General features: G+C 35.0%; 1 protein-coding gene and 1 pseudogene across 1 annotated transcript; both read left to right on the forward strand.

The window, feature by feature from the left end:
* Window positions 1-606: 606 nt before the first annotated feature.
* On the forward strand, window positions 607-2,008 carry LOC119994079 (protein UNUSUAL FLORAL ORGANS). The gene has a single exon (XM_038841205.1). It carries the CDS (start codon window positions 713-715, stop codon window positions 2,006-2,008), a length of 1,296 nt encoding a protein of 431 aa, XP_038697133.1. The 5' UTR covers window positions 607-712.
* A 3,098-nt stretch (window positions 2,009-5,106) lies between these two features.
* On the forward strand, window positions 5,107-6,048 carry LOC119995837 (annotated as a pseudogene).
* Window positions 6,049-17,666: the final 11,618 nt, after the last annotated feature.

The raw sequence follows: 17,666 nt of genomic DNA on the forward strand, positions 1-17,666 counted from the left end.
CAAACATTCATATTTTTATGCCAAACACCCACACTTCTTTTTCGTTATTTGAAAAGAAAAACCGCAATCATTAGAAATCATGAGAATTTATAGTTGAACAAGGTTAGCCATAAATCTTTTGGTTGCTATTATTACTATTATGAACAGATTTCAAGAGCTGAATTAATTGTCTTACAACTAAAACCAAACTAACTTGGCCTTGGAATTCACAGTCTACACTTGCATTTCTTTCCTTATGTAGACATACATCCATGTGAGTTTGGGTCGGTCCATTAAATAAGAGAGAAAAATAAGAAGAGCCGAATAATCATGACTGCAAGGACACTCGAGTCTTGGAAGTTTCTTTCCCCTCACTTCGTGTCCGACACAATGTCCTTCCTTCCTCGGCCATTGACAAGAAAACACAACTTTGATAGATGGAACCATCAGAATCACTGCTGTCCTTGTACAGAGAAAGAAAGAAAGAAAACAAAACAAGCCAAAAGAAAAGCCAACGCTTCCTATTTAAACACTTGCACCCATCAAACAACCAAGTGTGTCTTCTCTTCTTCAACCCCACACACACCCTGCCCTGATATTAAAAACCCACCTGAGATTTTCCTTTTCTATGCTTCCTTACCATTACTTTCACCACAACATATCTTTCAGTGCAGTGGAAAAAGTTGTCATTTTTGTGTCCCAAAAACCTATTGCCAATCATCACCACTTCTAAATGGAAGCTTTCAGCACTACCTCTATGCCCTTACCTTATTCATACACTCACATTGCTAGGAGTTCAACTACTTCTAGTGATCCAACAAGTCCATGGATGGACAGTAGGATTTGGAGTAAACTCCCACAAAGGCTGCTTGAACGTGTGATAGCCTTTCTTCCTCCACCGGCATTTTTTCGAGCACGTGCAGTGTGCAAGAGATGGTATGGTCTCTTATTCTCCAACAACTTCCTTGAATTGTACATCCAAGTCTCTCCACGCCGCCACTGGTTCCTCTTCTTCGAGCACAAGACCACCAGAAGCTACATTTACAGAAACAACAACAACTATAGCACAGGAGGCAGTACTGGCCAAAGCAGAGACAACTTTGAAGGGTACCTCTTTGACCCTTACGAAATTACATGGTATCGAATTCCATTTGCTCTAATTCCATCTGGGTTCTCTCCGGCTGCTTCTTCTGGTGGTCTGGTTTGCTGGGTTTCTGATGAAGCTGGCACAAAAAGCCTGGTTTTATCAAATCCACTTTTTGGCTCTCTGACTCCATTACCACCAACACTAAGACCCCGTCTCTTCCCTTCAATTGGATTGAACGTTGGTCTGACTTCAATTGATGTAACTCTCGCCGGAGACGACTTGATTTCTCCATATGCAGTCAAAAATCTATCCACTGAAAGCTTTCACGTAGACACAAGCGGGTTTTACTCACTTTGGGGAACGACCTCTGCTTTACCAAGACTGTGTAGTCTTGAATCAGGCCAGATGGTATACACGGACCGCAAATTCTATTCAATGAATCAGAACCCATATAGTATTCTTGGTTACGACATTTCGTCGAACACCTGGTTGAAAATCCAAGCACCAATGAGAAGGTTCTTGAGATCCCCAAGCTTGCTCGATTGCAGAGGAAAACTAGTTCTAATTGCAGCAGTTGAGAAGAGCAAACTCAATGTCCCCAAAAGCTTGAGACTCTGGGGATTACAAGCTTGTGGGACAACTTGGGTTGAAATTGAGAGGATGCCACAACAACTGTACCTTCAGTTTGCAGAAATGGAGTCTGGTTGTGGGTTTGATTGTGTTGGACATGGAGAATTTGTCGTTATAACGATCCATGGATCGGATAAGGCGTTGTTGTTTGACATGGTTAGGAAGAGGTGGCAGTGGATACCCCCATGTCCTTACGTTGTTCAAGGTGGAGACGGTGAATTGCATGGTTTTGCTTATGAGCCTAGACTTGCAACTCCAGTAACTGGACTTCTTGATCAGTTGACACTTCCGTTTCAGCCTTTCAATGGTTAGTTTCTTTTTCTTTTTTTTTTTTGGTTGGTTTGTTCTGTTGTTGCAGAGTAGTAAGTAGTACGTTTAAATACGTGGGATTGTCAATTGTATGGTGTAGTAAAAAGTGAGAGCTAGTGAAATTGTTTCTGTAATGTCTTGAATGGAAATCCAAATGTCATTCTGCCTCAAAAAGTTTTCTTTTTTTTTGAATATGGAGAAAGGATGGAGAGACTCCAACTCGAGATTTCTATAAGATATTACATACATAAGTATCATCCGAACTACTCGTGATTCTATACATAAGTATCATCCGAACTACTCGTGATTCTACTTTCTCTAAGTGTTTGTACTAGTGTTTTTGTTCAGTTTTTTTAACTCTATGATAAAGAGTGATCAAGCTCCTGATCTCTCTTGCGCACGCCAGAGCCCTTTTGTTCTAAATGTTTGTGTAGTTGAGCTTCAAGTCAAAGTATCTTATCTTAGTCAACAGGTTTTGTGGACAATTGCATCAATGTCAAAAGGCTGCGTATCACTTCACTCTTTACCAACAAATGTAATAATATTTTATTCTGTCATTTCTAATGACCGTTTAAATATTACAATAACCCAATTATAAATTTAATCTAAAACTCAAAAAATCCTAAAATTTAAAATACATTCAATATTTTGAAATCAAGTATAAGTGTGTTGGCGCAACTGAACCGCTGTGCGGTTCGGCTGACCAAAGGTGCTGCGTGTAAAGCGAATCCGGTAGCTAAATGCCAACGGATCCGCAGCGAGATTCTTTACTCAACGGAAGCCCTATCTTTTTTTTTTTTTTGGTCTTTTTTGATGTGGGGCCCATGTGTTATACTCACATACTGCATTTTTATTTAAGGAAATTTCGTCAAAATTTTAACATGGGCCCTACAAATGATTTATTAATTAATATAAATTCACAATAATGTATACTGAAATTTAATTTTAATAATAAATTTCCTTTGCTAAATTAAATTTAATAACAAAATGTAAAACTGACGTTCTGACTTAACATTTTTTTGACTTAAATATTTTTATCACATTATTTTATAAAAATTCACACATTAAAGCTTTACCAAACGGGCTCTTATTGTGTTACCAAAGTGAAAGCGTGAATAAATAGTTGTGAAGCCATCAAATCTTAAATCACTCAAACGAAGAGGTTCAATTAAATGAATAGAAGAATTGCAGAGTTTTGTGCTTGTTTCCCTGGTGCAGAAGGTAGAAGCAGTTCTGATATTTGGGCCCAAATGATGCGAAGCGTGGTTCACAAAAGGTATTCCAAATCAAAGACACTTTCTAAGAGTTCAATCTACTAGGAATTGGACGAAAGTAGGTTTAGAGAAAACTCGATAATTTTATTATAATTCAACAAAAACTGCTCTCTCAAGAGATATTACAATCTTAAATAGTGAAATAAAATCCTAATCAATAATTTTTTTTGAGAACAAGCTCATTTCATTTAAAATAGGGTTCAACACATTCAACTACATAAGCAGTTGTAACCAAAGCTGGAACAGTGCCCTCAAATATATGAGGGTAGCTAGATAGGCAGCCTAGAGTGGCAAGACAATCAGCTATTACATTTCCTATTTGCCGAAGGGTACCAACAAAATAGAGTGTCAACTCTCATTTCTTATTGAAATAACCGATCCAATTGCTATCGAACATTTATTTAGGACTCGAGAATTTTTGAAAAAGAAATTCGACATATGTGAAAATGAACAATCTAATGACATCCCAGCGGCTTGAAGAATAACTTTAGAGACTCCGTGATGGATTGCAAGATGAATGCCAAATAAGAATGCTTGAGCTTCGACTTCTATACAAGTCCCTGCCTGGCTTGCTTTAAAAGCATATAACAATGATCTCCCATGGTGATCTCTGATGATTATCCCCAACCCATCCTATGTACTACCCTTAATTCAGGAGGCATCCTTAATTCAGGAGGCATCCACGTTGATTTTAATAGTGCCTAGAAGAGTAGTAGTCTAGTTTGTATTCACAAATGTTAAAACATGCCTCTCACCTTGAACCGCTGTGTAATTAACCTGCAAATTTTGAACAAGGAAGTGCACATCTTATTGTGATATCACATAGGTACCGTGTAGGAGCCCATTTCTAACCATCCAAATATGAAATGCCACCATAAGAAAATTTCTCATGTCCTCCATAGTGAGCTGATGTAATGGATGATATATGGTACCATGGTTTTGATAACATAGCTTAGCATGAATAGAATTATTCTCCCATATCTTTTGAGTCCAGAAGATGATTTACTTCTTAAATGCTTAAGTCAGAAGTTGTCTATGAAAATTATGACAGAAGTACATTTACTTTTGAAATGCTTAAGTTAGGAGGAGTCCATGTCAAATATTTGGTCAAATTTGATAGGTTAGGCTATAATTTTATTTTGATCAATTTTGTAGGTTTGATTCATTATAGAACTTTGGCCCATTTAACTAAATTAAAATTTGAACCATGGCGTTAGCTAACTCACTTAAATTGGTCAAGTCCAGTGGGTCAGTATAGGCCAAATAAATAATTAGAAGACTGAGAAATTTATTTTGTATACTTTAGTAAATCAAAAATAAATTTTAACCCGCAACATGATGGTGTTCGTATAGGTGACCGAGGAGTGTCATTCAACATTGTAGATGTTTAAGTTTTCATATCGCTATTATCGAGGTAGGGGTTTTCACATTCTTGGCCTCTAGTGCCCAATGTATTCTCGCTTCGTATAGTTCTGTGAATTGTTCCTCGCTATAAGCAAATTGCTTATGCTCCAAGAACAGAGGATTGCGTCAGCTGAAAGAGATGTGAATCGGCATGTCCAATGGTTTTTTGAGTGTTCTAGTTTATTTATGGCATGAAACAACTCAAGCATGGGTTTAGCTTATTGACCCATTTCCAACAACATGGTTTGAATACATTATTTTCTATCGACAAAACATGTAATTAGACCAAAAAAACCCGTGATGGGATTAAATATATGTCGGGGTAACCCAATATGGTAATATAATCGTTGATCACCAAAAAGAATATACAGCTCTTCAAGAATTATTATTTTGGGAATTCCAACAAACGATGATGTTATAGCTTCAATCCGATTAATTCTTAACAAATTAGTATTTGCAATTTGTGAGGGACGTTCTAGCTATATACGAAATCCTTGATTAATAATAAGATAAATAAAGTCTTTTTTGAACCCCATAGGTTTATGTAATCGCTTTGTATTCCTGAATCGCATAACATAAAAAAACTCTAGAACATAAAAGGCATCAAAATAGTTGGGGATATTGTGTGATTAGTTGGTATCCAAACAAAATATACAATTCAAGTGGGCAACTCGAAACAAAGATGGTTGAATCCAAATAATTCCTTTTCAAATTCTATTTCTTTCAGAGGGCGATATGAATGTTCTATTATGCTCCATCAGCACACTCAAAGGATTATACGATCTATCGTGTGTGGAAGTAGGTCAACATTTCTATTGGGAAATAGGAGGTTTCCAAATCCACGGCCAAGTAGTTATTACATCTTGGGTTGTAATTGCTATCTTAGTAGGTTCAATCATTGTAACTGTTCGAAATCCATAAACCATTTCAACTGGCAGTCAGAATTTCTTCGAGTATGTCCTTGAATTCATTCGAGACGTGAGCAAAACTCAGATTGGAGAAGAATATGGTCCATGGGTTCCCTTTATTGGAACAATGTTTCTATTTATTTTTATTTCGAATTGGTCGGGGGCACTTTTACCTTGGAAACTCATACAGTTACCTCAGGGGGAGTTATCCGCACCTACGAATGATATAAATACTACTGTTGCTTTAGCTTTGCTTACATCAGTAGCATATTTCTATGCGGGTCTTACCAAAAAAGGATTAGGTTATTTCAGTAAATACATTCAACCAACTCCAATCCTTTTGCCCATTAACGTTTTAGAAGATTTCACAAAACCTTTATCACTTAGTTTTCGACTTTTTGGAAATATACTAGCGGATGAATTAGTGGTTGTTGTTCCAATTTCGAACAAAACTTAGTATTTGTGAATCCTTTTGGTATGAAACATTCTATGAAAGTTAAACTGACAAGTTAGACATATAAGAAAAATAAATAGAGTAAAACGAATGATTTTGATCTTTGAAATTGCTCAACTCTCTCCATGAATGAACTTTTCATATTTTTGTCCAATTTCAAGAAAAACTTGATCTTTGTGCATCCTTTTGGTCGGAAATGTTCTACAAAAGCTAAACTAGGCAGTTAGACATGTAAGAACAATAAATAGTGTAAAACAAACCACTTTGATGGTTTGTAATTGCTTAAACTCTCTCCATAGATGGACTTTTCACTTTTTTTACAATTTAGAATAAAACTTGGATTATTGCCATCTTTTTGTTATGAAACATTGTACGAAAGTTAAATTGTCAAGTTAGACATGCAATAACAAAAAATAGAGTAAAACGGAGCGCTTTGGTTATTTGGGATTGCTCAACTCTCTTCATGGACAAACTTTTTACATTTTTACCCAATTTCAAACAAAACTTGGTCTTTGTACATTCTTTTGGTTGCAAAACATTTTACAAAAGCTGAACTAGCAACTTACACATGTAAGAACAATAAATAGAGTAAAATAGACATCTTTGATGGTTTGAAATTGCTCAACTCTCTCCATGGATGAACATTTTACGATTTTTTATAAGTTGAAACGAAAACTTCGATTATTGACATCTTTTTGTTACGAAACGTTCTACGAAAGCTAAAATTGAAAGTTACACATGTAAGAATAATAAATAGAGTAAAATTGACCGCTTTGATGGTTTGGAATTGTTCAACTCTCTTCATGGATGAACATTTCACATTTTTATCCATTTTCAAACAAAACTTGGTCTTTGTGAATCCTATTAGTAGGAAACGTTCTAGAAAATCTAAACTAGAAATTTAGACATCTAATAACAATAAATTGAGTAAAATCGATTACTTTGATGGTTCGGAATTTCTCAACTCTTTCCATGGACGAACTTTTCATGTTTATGTCCAATTTTGAAAAAAAAAACTTGGTCTTTGTGCATCCTTTTATTACGAAACATTCTAAGGAAGGTAAACTAGAAAGTTAGACATGTAAGAGCAATAAATAAATTAAAACACACCACTTTGATGGTTTGGAATTGCTCAACTCTTCTCATGAACGAACTTTTCACGTTTTTATCTATTTTCGAACAAAACTTTGTATTTGTGCATCCTTTTGATATGAAAACATTTTAAGAAAGTTAAACTAGAAATTTAGACATGTAAGAACAATAAATAGAGTAAAATGGACCACTTTGATGGTTTAGAATTGCTCAACTCTCTCCATGGACGAACTTTTCACATTTTTGTCCAATTTCAATAAAAAGGGTGTTTGTGCATCCTTTTAGTACGAAATGTTCTATGAAAGTTAAAGTAGAAAGTTACAAATTTAATAAAAATTAAAAGAGTAAAACGGACCACTTTGATGGTTTGAAATTACTCAACTCTCTCCATATACAAATCTTTTACGTTTTTATACAATTTGGAACAAAATTTGGATTATTGACATATTTTTGTTACAAAATGTTCTACGAAAGATAAACTAGCCAGTTAGACATGCAAGAACAATAAATAGAGTAAAATGGATCACATTGACGATTTCAGATTGCTTAACTCTCTCTATGGACAAACTTTTCACGTTTTTATCGAATTTCGAACAAAACTCAATCGTTGTGCATCCTTGGTAAGAAACATTCTACGAAAGCCAAACTAGAAATTTAGACATATAAGACCAATAAATAGAGTAAAAGGGATCACTTTGATGCTTTGAAATTGCTCAATCTCTCCACGGATGAACTTTTCATGTTTTGTCCAATTTTGAACAAAACTTGGTTTTTGTGCGTTCTCTTGGCACGACACGCCCTTTGGAAGCTAAACTAGAAAGTTAGACATGTAAGACCAATAAATAGAGTAAAACTAACCACTTTGATGGTTTATAATTGCTCAACTCTCTCCAGGCAAAAGTTTTCACGTTTATGTCCAATTTCAAAAAAAAACTTGATCTTTGTGCATCCTTTTGGTACAAACATTCTACAAAAGTCAAACTAGCAAGTTAGACATCTAAGAATAATAAAGAGAGTAAAATGGACCACTTTGATACTTTCGAATTGCTCAACTCTCTCCATGGACGAACTTTTCACGTTTTTGTCCAATTTCGAACAAAACTTAGTCTTTCTGCATCCTTTTGGTAGAAAATGTTCTACGGAAGCTAAAATACCAAGTTAGACAAGTAAGAATAATAAATATATTAAATGGAACACTTTTATGGTTTACAATTGCTCAACTCTCTCCATGCACGAGCTTTTCATGTTGTTGTATAATTTCGAACAAAACTTGGATTATTGGTATCTTTTTGTTACCAAACATTCTACAAAAGCTAAACTAACAAGTTAGACATGTAAGAACAATAAATAGAGTAAAACAGTTGAATTTGATGCTTTGGATTTGCTGAACTCTTTTCATGGCCGAACTTTTCACGTTTTTGTCCAATTTCGAGCAAAACTTGGTCTTTGCGCATCCTTTTGGTATGAAATGTTCCACGAAAACTAAACTAGCAAATTACATATGTAAAAACAATAAATAGAGTAAAACATACCACTTAATGGTCTTGAATTGCTGAACTCTCTCTATGGACGAACTCTTCACGTTTTTGTATAATTTGGAACAAAACTTGGATTATTCATCTTTTGTTACAAAGATTCTATGAAAGCTAAGCTAGCAAGTTAGACATGCAAGAACAAAAAATAGATTAAAATTGACCCATTTGATTGTTTGGGATTGCTCAACTCTCTCAATTGATGAACTTTTTCATATTTTTGTCCAATTTCGAAACACACTTGGCATTTGTGCATTCTTTTTGTAGTACCTCGTCCTAATGGAAAAAAAATAGAATAAAAATAAATAGGACTTAGTTTATGAAATGAATAAAATGGGAGTGAAAAGAAACTTCATATGTACATAAAAGAATATAGGAAATGCTTTTTTGGGCAAAAAGTTAAAAAAATATATAAATAAATAATTGAGTTTTAAAAAAACCAGAAAAAACAGCAAAACAAAAAAATAATATTAATATTTGAAAAAAAATAAAATTAAAAAAATGGGAAATTAGATAGAAGGACAAAATACAACATTTGTACTCCAATAAGGACAAACCGAGAAAAAGTTTAGAGAAGAGGACAAATGATATTAAGTGACTTAAATGCCCCTACATATACATACATTTTGATTTCTTATTCTTCTTCTTCCTTCCATTTTTTTCTTTTCTGCAACAAATACTCTTCTTCTTTCTTCTTTCTTCCACTATCTTCTTCCTTGATCAGTGCCTCCACTCTTCTTCATTCATTGCTTCTTCTCTCTTTTTTCCTTTGCTTGCGACATAGATCGGCGTTTATTCTTCTTATTTCTTGCGACTAAAATTGATATTTCTTCTTCTTTCTTCGCTTAGGACAAAGGTAGATCTGCAAAGCAGAGCTCTTGATCTAGAGAGAGAAATAGAGAACAAAAATGAAAAAGTCATCATTCGATTGTCATCACCAGATATGATATTTTATCTGTTTTGGAGTTGTTAATATTATATCTGTTTTGTATATGCTGGAATTACAAATGATAAGGCGCATCATCTTTCTTCCTTTTTTGTATTTTTTTTCTTCTAATTCTGATTATGCTGGTTATGGTTATAATGGATTTGTTGAAATTTTATATGTTTCTCCAAAATATTATCTGTTTCATCTGTCATAAATTTTCAAATGAAATCTGTCTAAAAAAATAACAAAATTAAACCAAATTAGTTTCACTTGCCAAAAATTTACAGATAACATATATATTCAAAAATCTAGAATTTCATTATCTATCATAATATGTTCATGAATACAATCATAAAATCCAAAAAAAAATCACAAAAAATAAGATGACAATATTACATGACTTTCTATCATGGTTTCCTAACTTCTCACATCTAATACACATAATTTTCCTTCTCCTCTATAAAAATAAGATATCTACTAGAAATAGATAACATATCAACAGGTGCAGGTCAAAACAGATAACAAATTACCAGATTCGTGAGAATGGTAGACCACCATCATTCGACCATCGATCAAGGTCGCTGACCCACCAAAACGAAGCGCCGGAGCACCACGACCAATCCCCAGCCATCATTCATTGCCATCAATTGTTGATTCCATTGGATTTTGACCTTGAAGTCGCGGGCAACAGTGAAAAAAAGTGTCTGATCCAACCATCGGAGACTTTGTCGCCATAAGCAACCACCACGGGAGTGTAACCCATACCTAGACGCACCATCCCTGCCCATTGGTTGGTCGGAATAGTCACTGGAAAAGGAAGATTCAATTTGGGTGTCAAATGGGGAAGATGAGAAGATGAGGGTATTTCTGTCAATAAAATAAATATTTATAACTTTTTGTTCTTTATGGAATTTTTTTAAACTTAATGGACCTTATGGAACAAAACTTATTGGAGTGTCCTTATTGGAACAAAACTTTTAGTGGAGGGACTTATCACTAATTTTCCCTAAAAAAACATAAATGGGTGAGGGCTCATCACAGCCCTCACCCGAGTCTTTTAAAAAGAAAAGTTAAAAACTTTTCTTTGTTTGCTTCAACCACCCACCCATGGCAGCCACTTCCGACGAGTTTCCGACCAAGCTCCGGGCGGCAAGGGTTCTCTTTTGGTGGAGTCACACACATACTTCAATTTTCTACAAGAAAAGAGTTGGATTAAGGTAAATTTTGGTTTTAGGGTTTGTGAGTTAAATGAGTTTTGGGGATTTTGATTGAAAGGGGGTTATCTTTGTTCAATAACTCGAAATTAGGCTCTAATCTTCCTATATTATTAGGGTCAAGTGTGGTTCTTGAACCAATTCAAGAGGAGACTTTGCTTTCTTGATTTGGTGAAACTAACAAGTTTCAAGGTAAGGTTTCTTGATTCAAATTGTTATAATTAAGGTTGCATTGGGATGAAAATAATATTGTGATAGAATATTAGTTGTTTAACCTTGAAAAATTAAGGTGGAATGTGAATATCTAAGAAATGGGTATATTGTAGAGTATGGAATGTGAGACTTGAATGGGTTGGTAAGTATGGAAACTTAATGGAGCTTATCTTAATGAATAGGTTAGTGAATTAGCGTGGAGTGTACGTTGCTTCATTGGTGAGGATTGCGAGTTCATTTCGAGGTAGGGATTTTTCTCCCTTTCTTTGCTGTTTTTAATCTTCAGAAAAGACAAGCCTTGAATATTATTTCGATTGAATCGGTAAGCTCCTTTGGGCCACTCTTTGCTTGTTCCAAAGAAAGGACGTAGCCCAATTCATATTTATCTCATTGTTACTTAAAAGTTTATTCTTGTTATGCATTATAACCCATGATATGCTCGGTCATAAATCTGGCACTATGTAATCTTCATGCATCATGATGAATAGATGTTGTATTTATAATTGTTACGTGAATGACATGAATTGTAGGAATTACATTAGATGCATGGTGTGTCCCGAGGATGGACCCGGGGCTCACGTTAGGCGTTGGATGATTTGGGCACGTGCGTGGATGATGGTTAGGAGCCTTGTGATGGTCCTAGGCTAGAGGATTCCCATAACGAAATTTGTCACTGCACGCTGACTAGTATGTGATGCTAGGCCAGGCGTGGCAAGCTGAGATATCATTGTGGGGCTAGCAGTGAGTGGTTGCGACCACATGTGGGCCAACCTTCTCTCTAGCGGTTTGAGATTGATGGTTACGCGATTGTGGTATTGATTGGATGCTAGAGAGAGAGGTAGTGCGGTGGATTCTCATCGGCTTATCATCGTAGGGCGGGAATCTGATCCGCTGGCTTGGGTGTCATTGGTGAAGGATATGGAGGTTCGGTTGGGTTAGGTTGATTGGTTGCATTAGCTTTGCAGTACATATTGTTAAAAGGTGTTAAAGGGATAAAAATCCCACATCGATTGTTGAGGGGCTTGGTGTCTAGTTTATAAGCTTGCCCAAGTCTTCAACTCATTGTCCAGCCTTTTCCAGGAAGGTGGGTTGGGAACTGCCACGGCCCAATGGGCTGAGATGGTGGGGAGGCTGGCTCTGGGTTGTGCCATCGTGGGCTTTTCTACATGGTATCGGAGCAGGTGTGCTCGTCCCCGATAAAAAAATTTTCCACTCGTTGGGTCGTGGGCTTTGGTACCCAGTCCACGAGTGCGGGGGAGTGTTAAAAGGTGTTAAAGGGATAAAAATCCCACATCGATTGTTGAGGGGCTTGGTGTCTAGTTTATAAGCTTGCCCAAGTCTTCAACTCATTGTCCAGCCTTTTCCAGGAAGGTGGGCTGGGAACTGCCACGGCCCAATGGGCTGAGATGGTGGGGAGGCTGGCTCTGGGTTGTGCCATCGTGGGCTTTTCTACAGATTGTTCTTTCGTACAAATGCAAGACATTCTGAGATGGCTTATATTGTGGAATCTGCTTCTAGCTATCAATCAATATCGTTATATGTTTTGGCAATAGCACAAATTATGGAAGAAGACAAAAATGGATATGAGATTTTATCATCTATGCTTAGAGAGAGAAAAAGGAAAGAAGACAATAAAAGAATGTAGAAGAGTATTAACAGAAATGTTGACAAAAACATATCGCATGAAGTTGACATTGGAATGGTTCAGAAAAATACATTCGAGGAAATATGGAGCTAAAATTATAATGTATAAGGTGCAACATAGAAGTAGTCAAGTAGAAGTTGTATAAACTAAAAAAACAAAAGTTGCTTGATCACTAAAATAAATGCATTTAAAATTTTAAATATCATGTTGTTTAAAAAATTAGTTTATTATCCAAAAACATATGTATTACAATAAGAAAATATCATATCAAATTAGATGAGCAATGCAAATTCTTTCTAATTATGAAAATTAATAGATAGTAAATATACTTGAATTAGTTTGATACAATTTCTCATAAATAATTATTAAAAATCATAACAATCAAAATAACTGCTCTCCCTACATCACTAAAAACATAAAAAATGAAATACAACAACTAAAAAAATATCAATCAAACAAAAAAAAAAAACCTACACATCGCGCAAGATTCCCACTAGTAATTATATCAAGTTAAAGGTTTCAAAGTAAAAAGCTAACGGAGACTTTGCATTACAAAATTTTCCACATTAAAAGCAGTAATGTACAAAGCAGAAATATAACATTTCTATCAAGCTAGCTTACATTTGCCTCTCTCTTATACTAGAATAAGGTTCACATGATAGTAAAGAATGACAACAAATCAGACTTGTTAATGCTTAAGCTGATGTCACAATATCAGCATCACCTCTGTTCTAACATGTCTAACTTGTAAGTTTAACTTTCATAAAATGTTTCGTAACAAAAAGATGCTAATAATCCAAATTTTGTTCCAAATGGTACAAAAACTTGAAATATTTGTCCATGGAGAGTTTTCAAACCATCAAAGTGGTATGTTTTACTCTATTTATTGTTCTTATATGCTAACTTTCTAGTTTAGTCTTCGTAGAACATTTTGTAACAAAAAGATGTCAATAATCCAATTAGTGCTCCAAATTGTAAAAAAAATGTTAAAAGTTCATCCAAAGATATACTTGAGCAATTCCAAAGTGCAAAGTGATCCGTTTTACTCTACTTATTGTTCTTACATTGCTAACTTGATAGTTTCGCGTTCATAGAATGTTTCGTACGAAAAGGATGCAGAAATACCAAGTTTTGTTCGAAATTGGAGAAAAACATAAAAAGTTCGTCCATGGAGAGAGTTGAGCAATTTCAAACTATCAAAATGGTACATTTTACTCTATTTATTTTTCTTACATGTCTAATTTGCTAGTTTAACTTTCATAGAGCATTTCTTACCAAAACGATGCACATAGACCAAGTTTTGTTCTAAATTGGACAAAAACATGAAAAGTTCATCCATGAAGAGAGTTGTGTAATTCCAAACCATTAAAGTGGTGTATTTTACTCTATTTATTGTTCTCAGATATCTAACTTGCTATTTAATTTCCATAGAACGTTTCGTAACAAAAATATGCCAATAATCGAAGTTTTGTTTGAAATTGTAAAAAAACGTAAAAAGTTCGTCCATGGAGAAAGTTGAGCAATTCTAAACCATCAAAATGGTCCATTTTACTCTATTTATTTTTCTTACATGTCTAACTTGCTAGTTTAGCTTTCGTAGAACATTTTATACCAAAAGTGTCACGTCTCGATCCGCGAAGCGTGAAGAAAAGGATAAATACACAAAAACCACATGCATCTCACGTGTTACGTCCCAAACCAGCATAAACTTTACTAAAAATTTGGGCAGCATCTCCACATAAATTGAGGAAATCCACCTGTAATCAAGACACAACAAATAAACACTTCTATTATATCCAAATCCACTGACCCTCAGGGTCCACCATTAATTACAAATTCCATCATCAGCATCAACCATCCAAAAACACAGAATACCACTCTCAATCATTCATATATCATCCATATCCAACCATACACTTAATTCTTTGTACTACAACTAGCACACACAAACGTGATAATGCAAAACGACACGTCATGCATATATAACCATATCCATGCATATTCACCACCAAAACATAACCATACATATATATATATATATCTATATATAAGAATCACACACATGTGCCACGTAGATACACAAAATAAACTAATGTCCAGGCCACCTCCGTCATGCGCCCTCCTCCTGTTGATCCGTAGCTTGAAAGCTAGATCACCTGTGGGGAAGGAAAATGGATAGGGTGAGTAGAAGGCTCAGTAGCGATAAATAATAGAACATAAGGAACAATTGTATGGCTGAAAATTTATAACGAATAATCAATGCAGCAATATGTGATGGATCGTACTTAACACAAGAGGGGGGGGGTGAATTGTGTCCCCAAATTCCGATAGGAATCTCTTTTTATAATTTAAAAGGAAATCAATGTCAATTAACAATTAGCACACAAATTTGGACTCTAATAATTATCTTAATCAATATTCATTTCAATGCAAGATGTGATACAATATGGTGAATGATCAATTATCAAATAATCAAGGAATTGCAAAAACAGATTTTTAAACAACACACTGCGCACAGATTTTACAACTCAAATTTCACCTAGCAAATCAAGTCAGAATTCAATGAAATTTGGTATGCAGTATCACAACACCCTAATGAATACTATATCAAAAATTCAGATTAAAATTCAAAGTTTAGCTATGTGAACAGTGCACGGACAGATTAGTGGTTCAGAAAATTCTGCAATCAAAACACTTAATCAATCAACAAGCAAGCAATGCAATCAAGAAAGTCCACACAGCAATTTATAGTAGTTCGGAGACTCTTCTCCTACATCTACTACCTAGGTTCACCAACCTAGGATTTTCCAACCTCCACTAAGGATGTGGTTTTCTCAAGAGCTCCACAAAACTCACAAGGGTTTTTAGGTCACCCTTAAAACTGAAGATTTCAAGACAATCTTCAAACTTTACAACCAAGGGTTTCAAGCACTCCCTTAAACTCAACCTCAACAAGGTTTTTGCCCAATGAAGGGACTTTTACAAGTGTTCGGTATAAATGGTTCACTCAAGGTTTGCACTAAGCAAATGGGGTTGAGGAACACTCAAGAATCACAATATCACCTCACGGGTTGGATAGAAAATGAAGAATAATGAGGATTTTCGAATCTGAAAATAAGAAGCCAAATGAGAAGCACTCCCTCTTTGCAAAAGCAAAATAGTGAGGAAGCCTTTGGAGTGGCTTGGGTAGAATCTTGGATTCAATGGCACAAACTAGCTTGAAAGCTTTGAGAGCAAGAATTTCTTCAATATAATTTTGGCTTCTCCAAGTTGGAATGAGGAAGAACCCCTCTTTATAATTTACCAAGCTCTTGTGATTTCCACCATTGGATCTTTTTCTATCTTCAAATCTCGACCTTCAATTACATGTGCAAATCTTGGCCATTGAATGAATAGATCATTAAATCTCAACCTTGCAATATGTAGCCGTTGCACTTGCATCATTTTCCAAGTCTAGCTTTCCAAGATTTGAGTTGTCATGTGCACTTGCAGCCATCTTTGACAATTTGATCAAACTTGCACCAAATCTTGACCTTGGTATCTCCAACAATTTTGTCATCTTTTACCATTTGATCAAACTTACACCAAATCTTGGCCTTGGTATCTCCAATGATTTCCTACAAAATGTGTAGCAACTTGCAACCATCTTTGACTCCAAAAATCAAGTAAGATCTTCTTTTAAGTCAAAAATTGCAAGCAAGAATATGGTCTTATGCACAACCATTGGATTCACCTTTTAAATGGTCATCTTAACCCTTCAAGTCTTGTTGTAATCTGATCCATTCATAATTCAAAACAATTCAATCTCAGCCATAGATTAGTGTACCATTGGAGCTTGTAGTCTTCAAGAATATCTTCATAATCTAAGTCTTGTCTAGTTGCAAAATATACTTTCTCATCTCTTACAAATTTCAACCATTGCATTTGTCCTTTAGGTTCATCAATTGTCTTCTCACAAAAATCTGATCATTGACCTCAATAAGGGAAGCATGTGCAAGATCTTGTTTGATGAAGATAAGAGATCCTTCACGTGACCAAACATGTCCCTCCAATCTTGACTTCAAACTCTAAATTTGGCAGCACCAATATATCCATATTATACAGCCCTAAGGCTAATTCCAATCATCAATCAAAATGCCTTAGTGGAAGGTTGATGAACATAGGTTTTTCTTGGTTTTCTAGAGATCCAAGCTCATACTTGAAAACCGGACTTCAATTCACTTGAGAAAACTGAATTCTGAGTGATATAACATCCTCATGATGATTAACCTACAAAGAAATAGGAGGTAGAACTCCCCAATTGCATGTAAGCTCAAAGAGCTTCATATAGAGCGCATAGGTTAATTACATTAGAAAAACAACCCAGAAAATTCATATTACTGCATGATAAATCATTTTATATATATTAGAATGTCCATATAAAATTTCATAACAATCGGAAATCGTTTGGTCACTCAACCAAGCAAATAAGTCACTAATAGTGAAACCGATGAATTCTAAGTGTAAATTCAATGTCATTTTGTAAACTCAGTGTAAATGACCTTTTCTCTTAAACTTTACTAGGTCAAATATGTTCATAGTGATAAAACTAAGATGCACACAAAATTTCATTTAAATCGGAGTTCATTTGGATCACCACGTTTACAAAGAACACATATGCACAAAATTAGGTAAAACCTAGTTTTGGCGGAATTTAAGCATATGACCAAATATATATGTGATGCACTTAATTTATCATGATTATAGTCCTAGAACATATATTAGACCTTCATGTGCATGTGGTTCAAGTTTCAAGTCATTTGGACCTAAGTAAGATAAATTATGATCATTAGAAGATTAATGCCCTAACTTAGTCCATGTATGTTTGTTTCCAAAACTTAATTTCCAGCACTATCTCAAAAATATATAGATACCAAATTCACATAGAGATATACATAAGCCTTCATTTGTATATGCACAATTAAGATATTAAACAATTAACCAAATAACCATTTAAG

Source organism: Tripterygium wilfordii, chromosome 1 (assembly GCF_013401445.1).
Source record: "Tripterygium wilfordii isolate XIE 37 chromosome 1, ASM1340144v1, whole genome shotgun sequence".
Taxonomy (NCBI): domain Eukaryota; kingdom Viridiplantae; phylum Streptophyta; class Magnoliopsida; order Celastrales; family Celastraceae; genus Tripterygium; species Tripterygium wilfordii.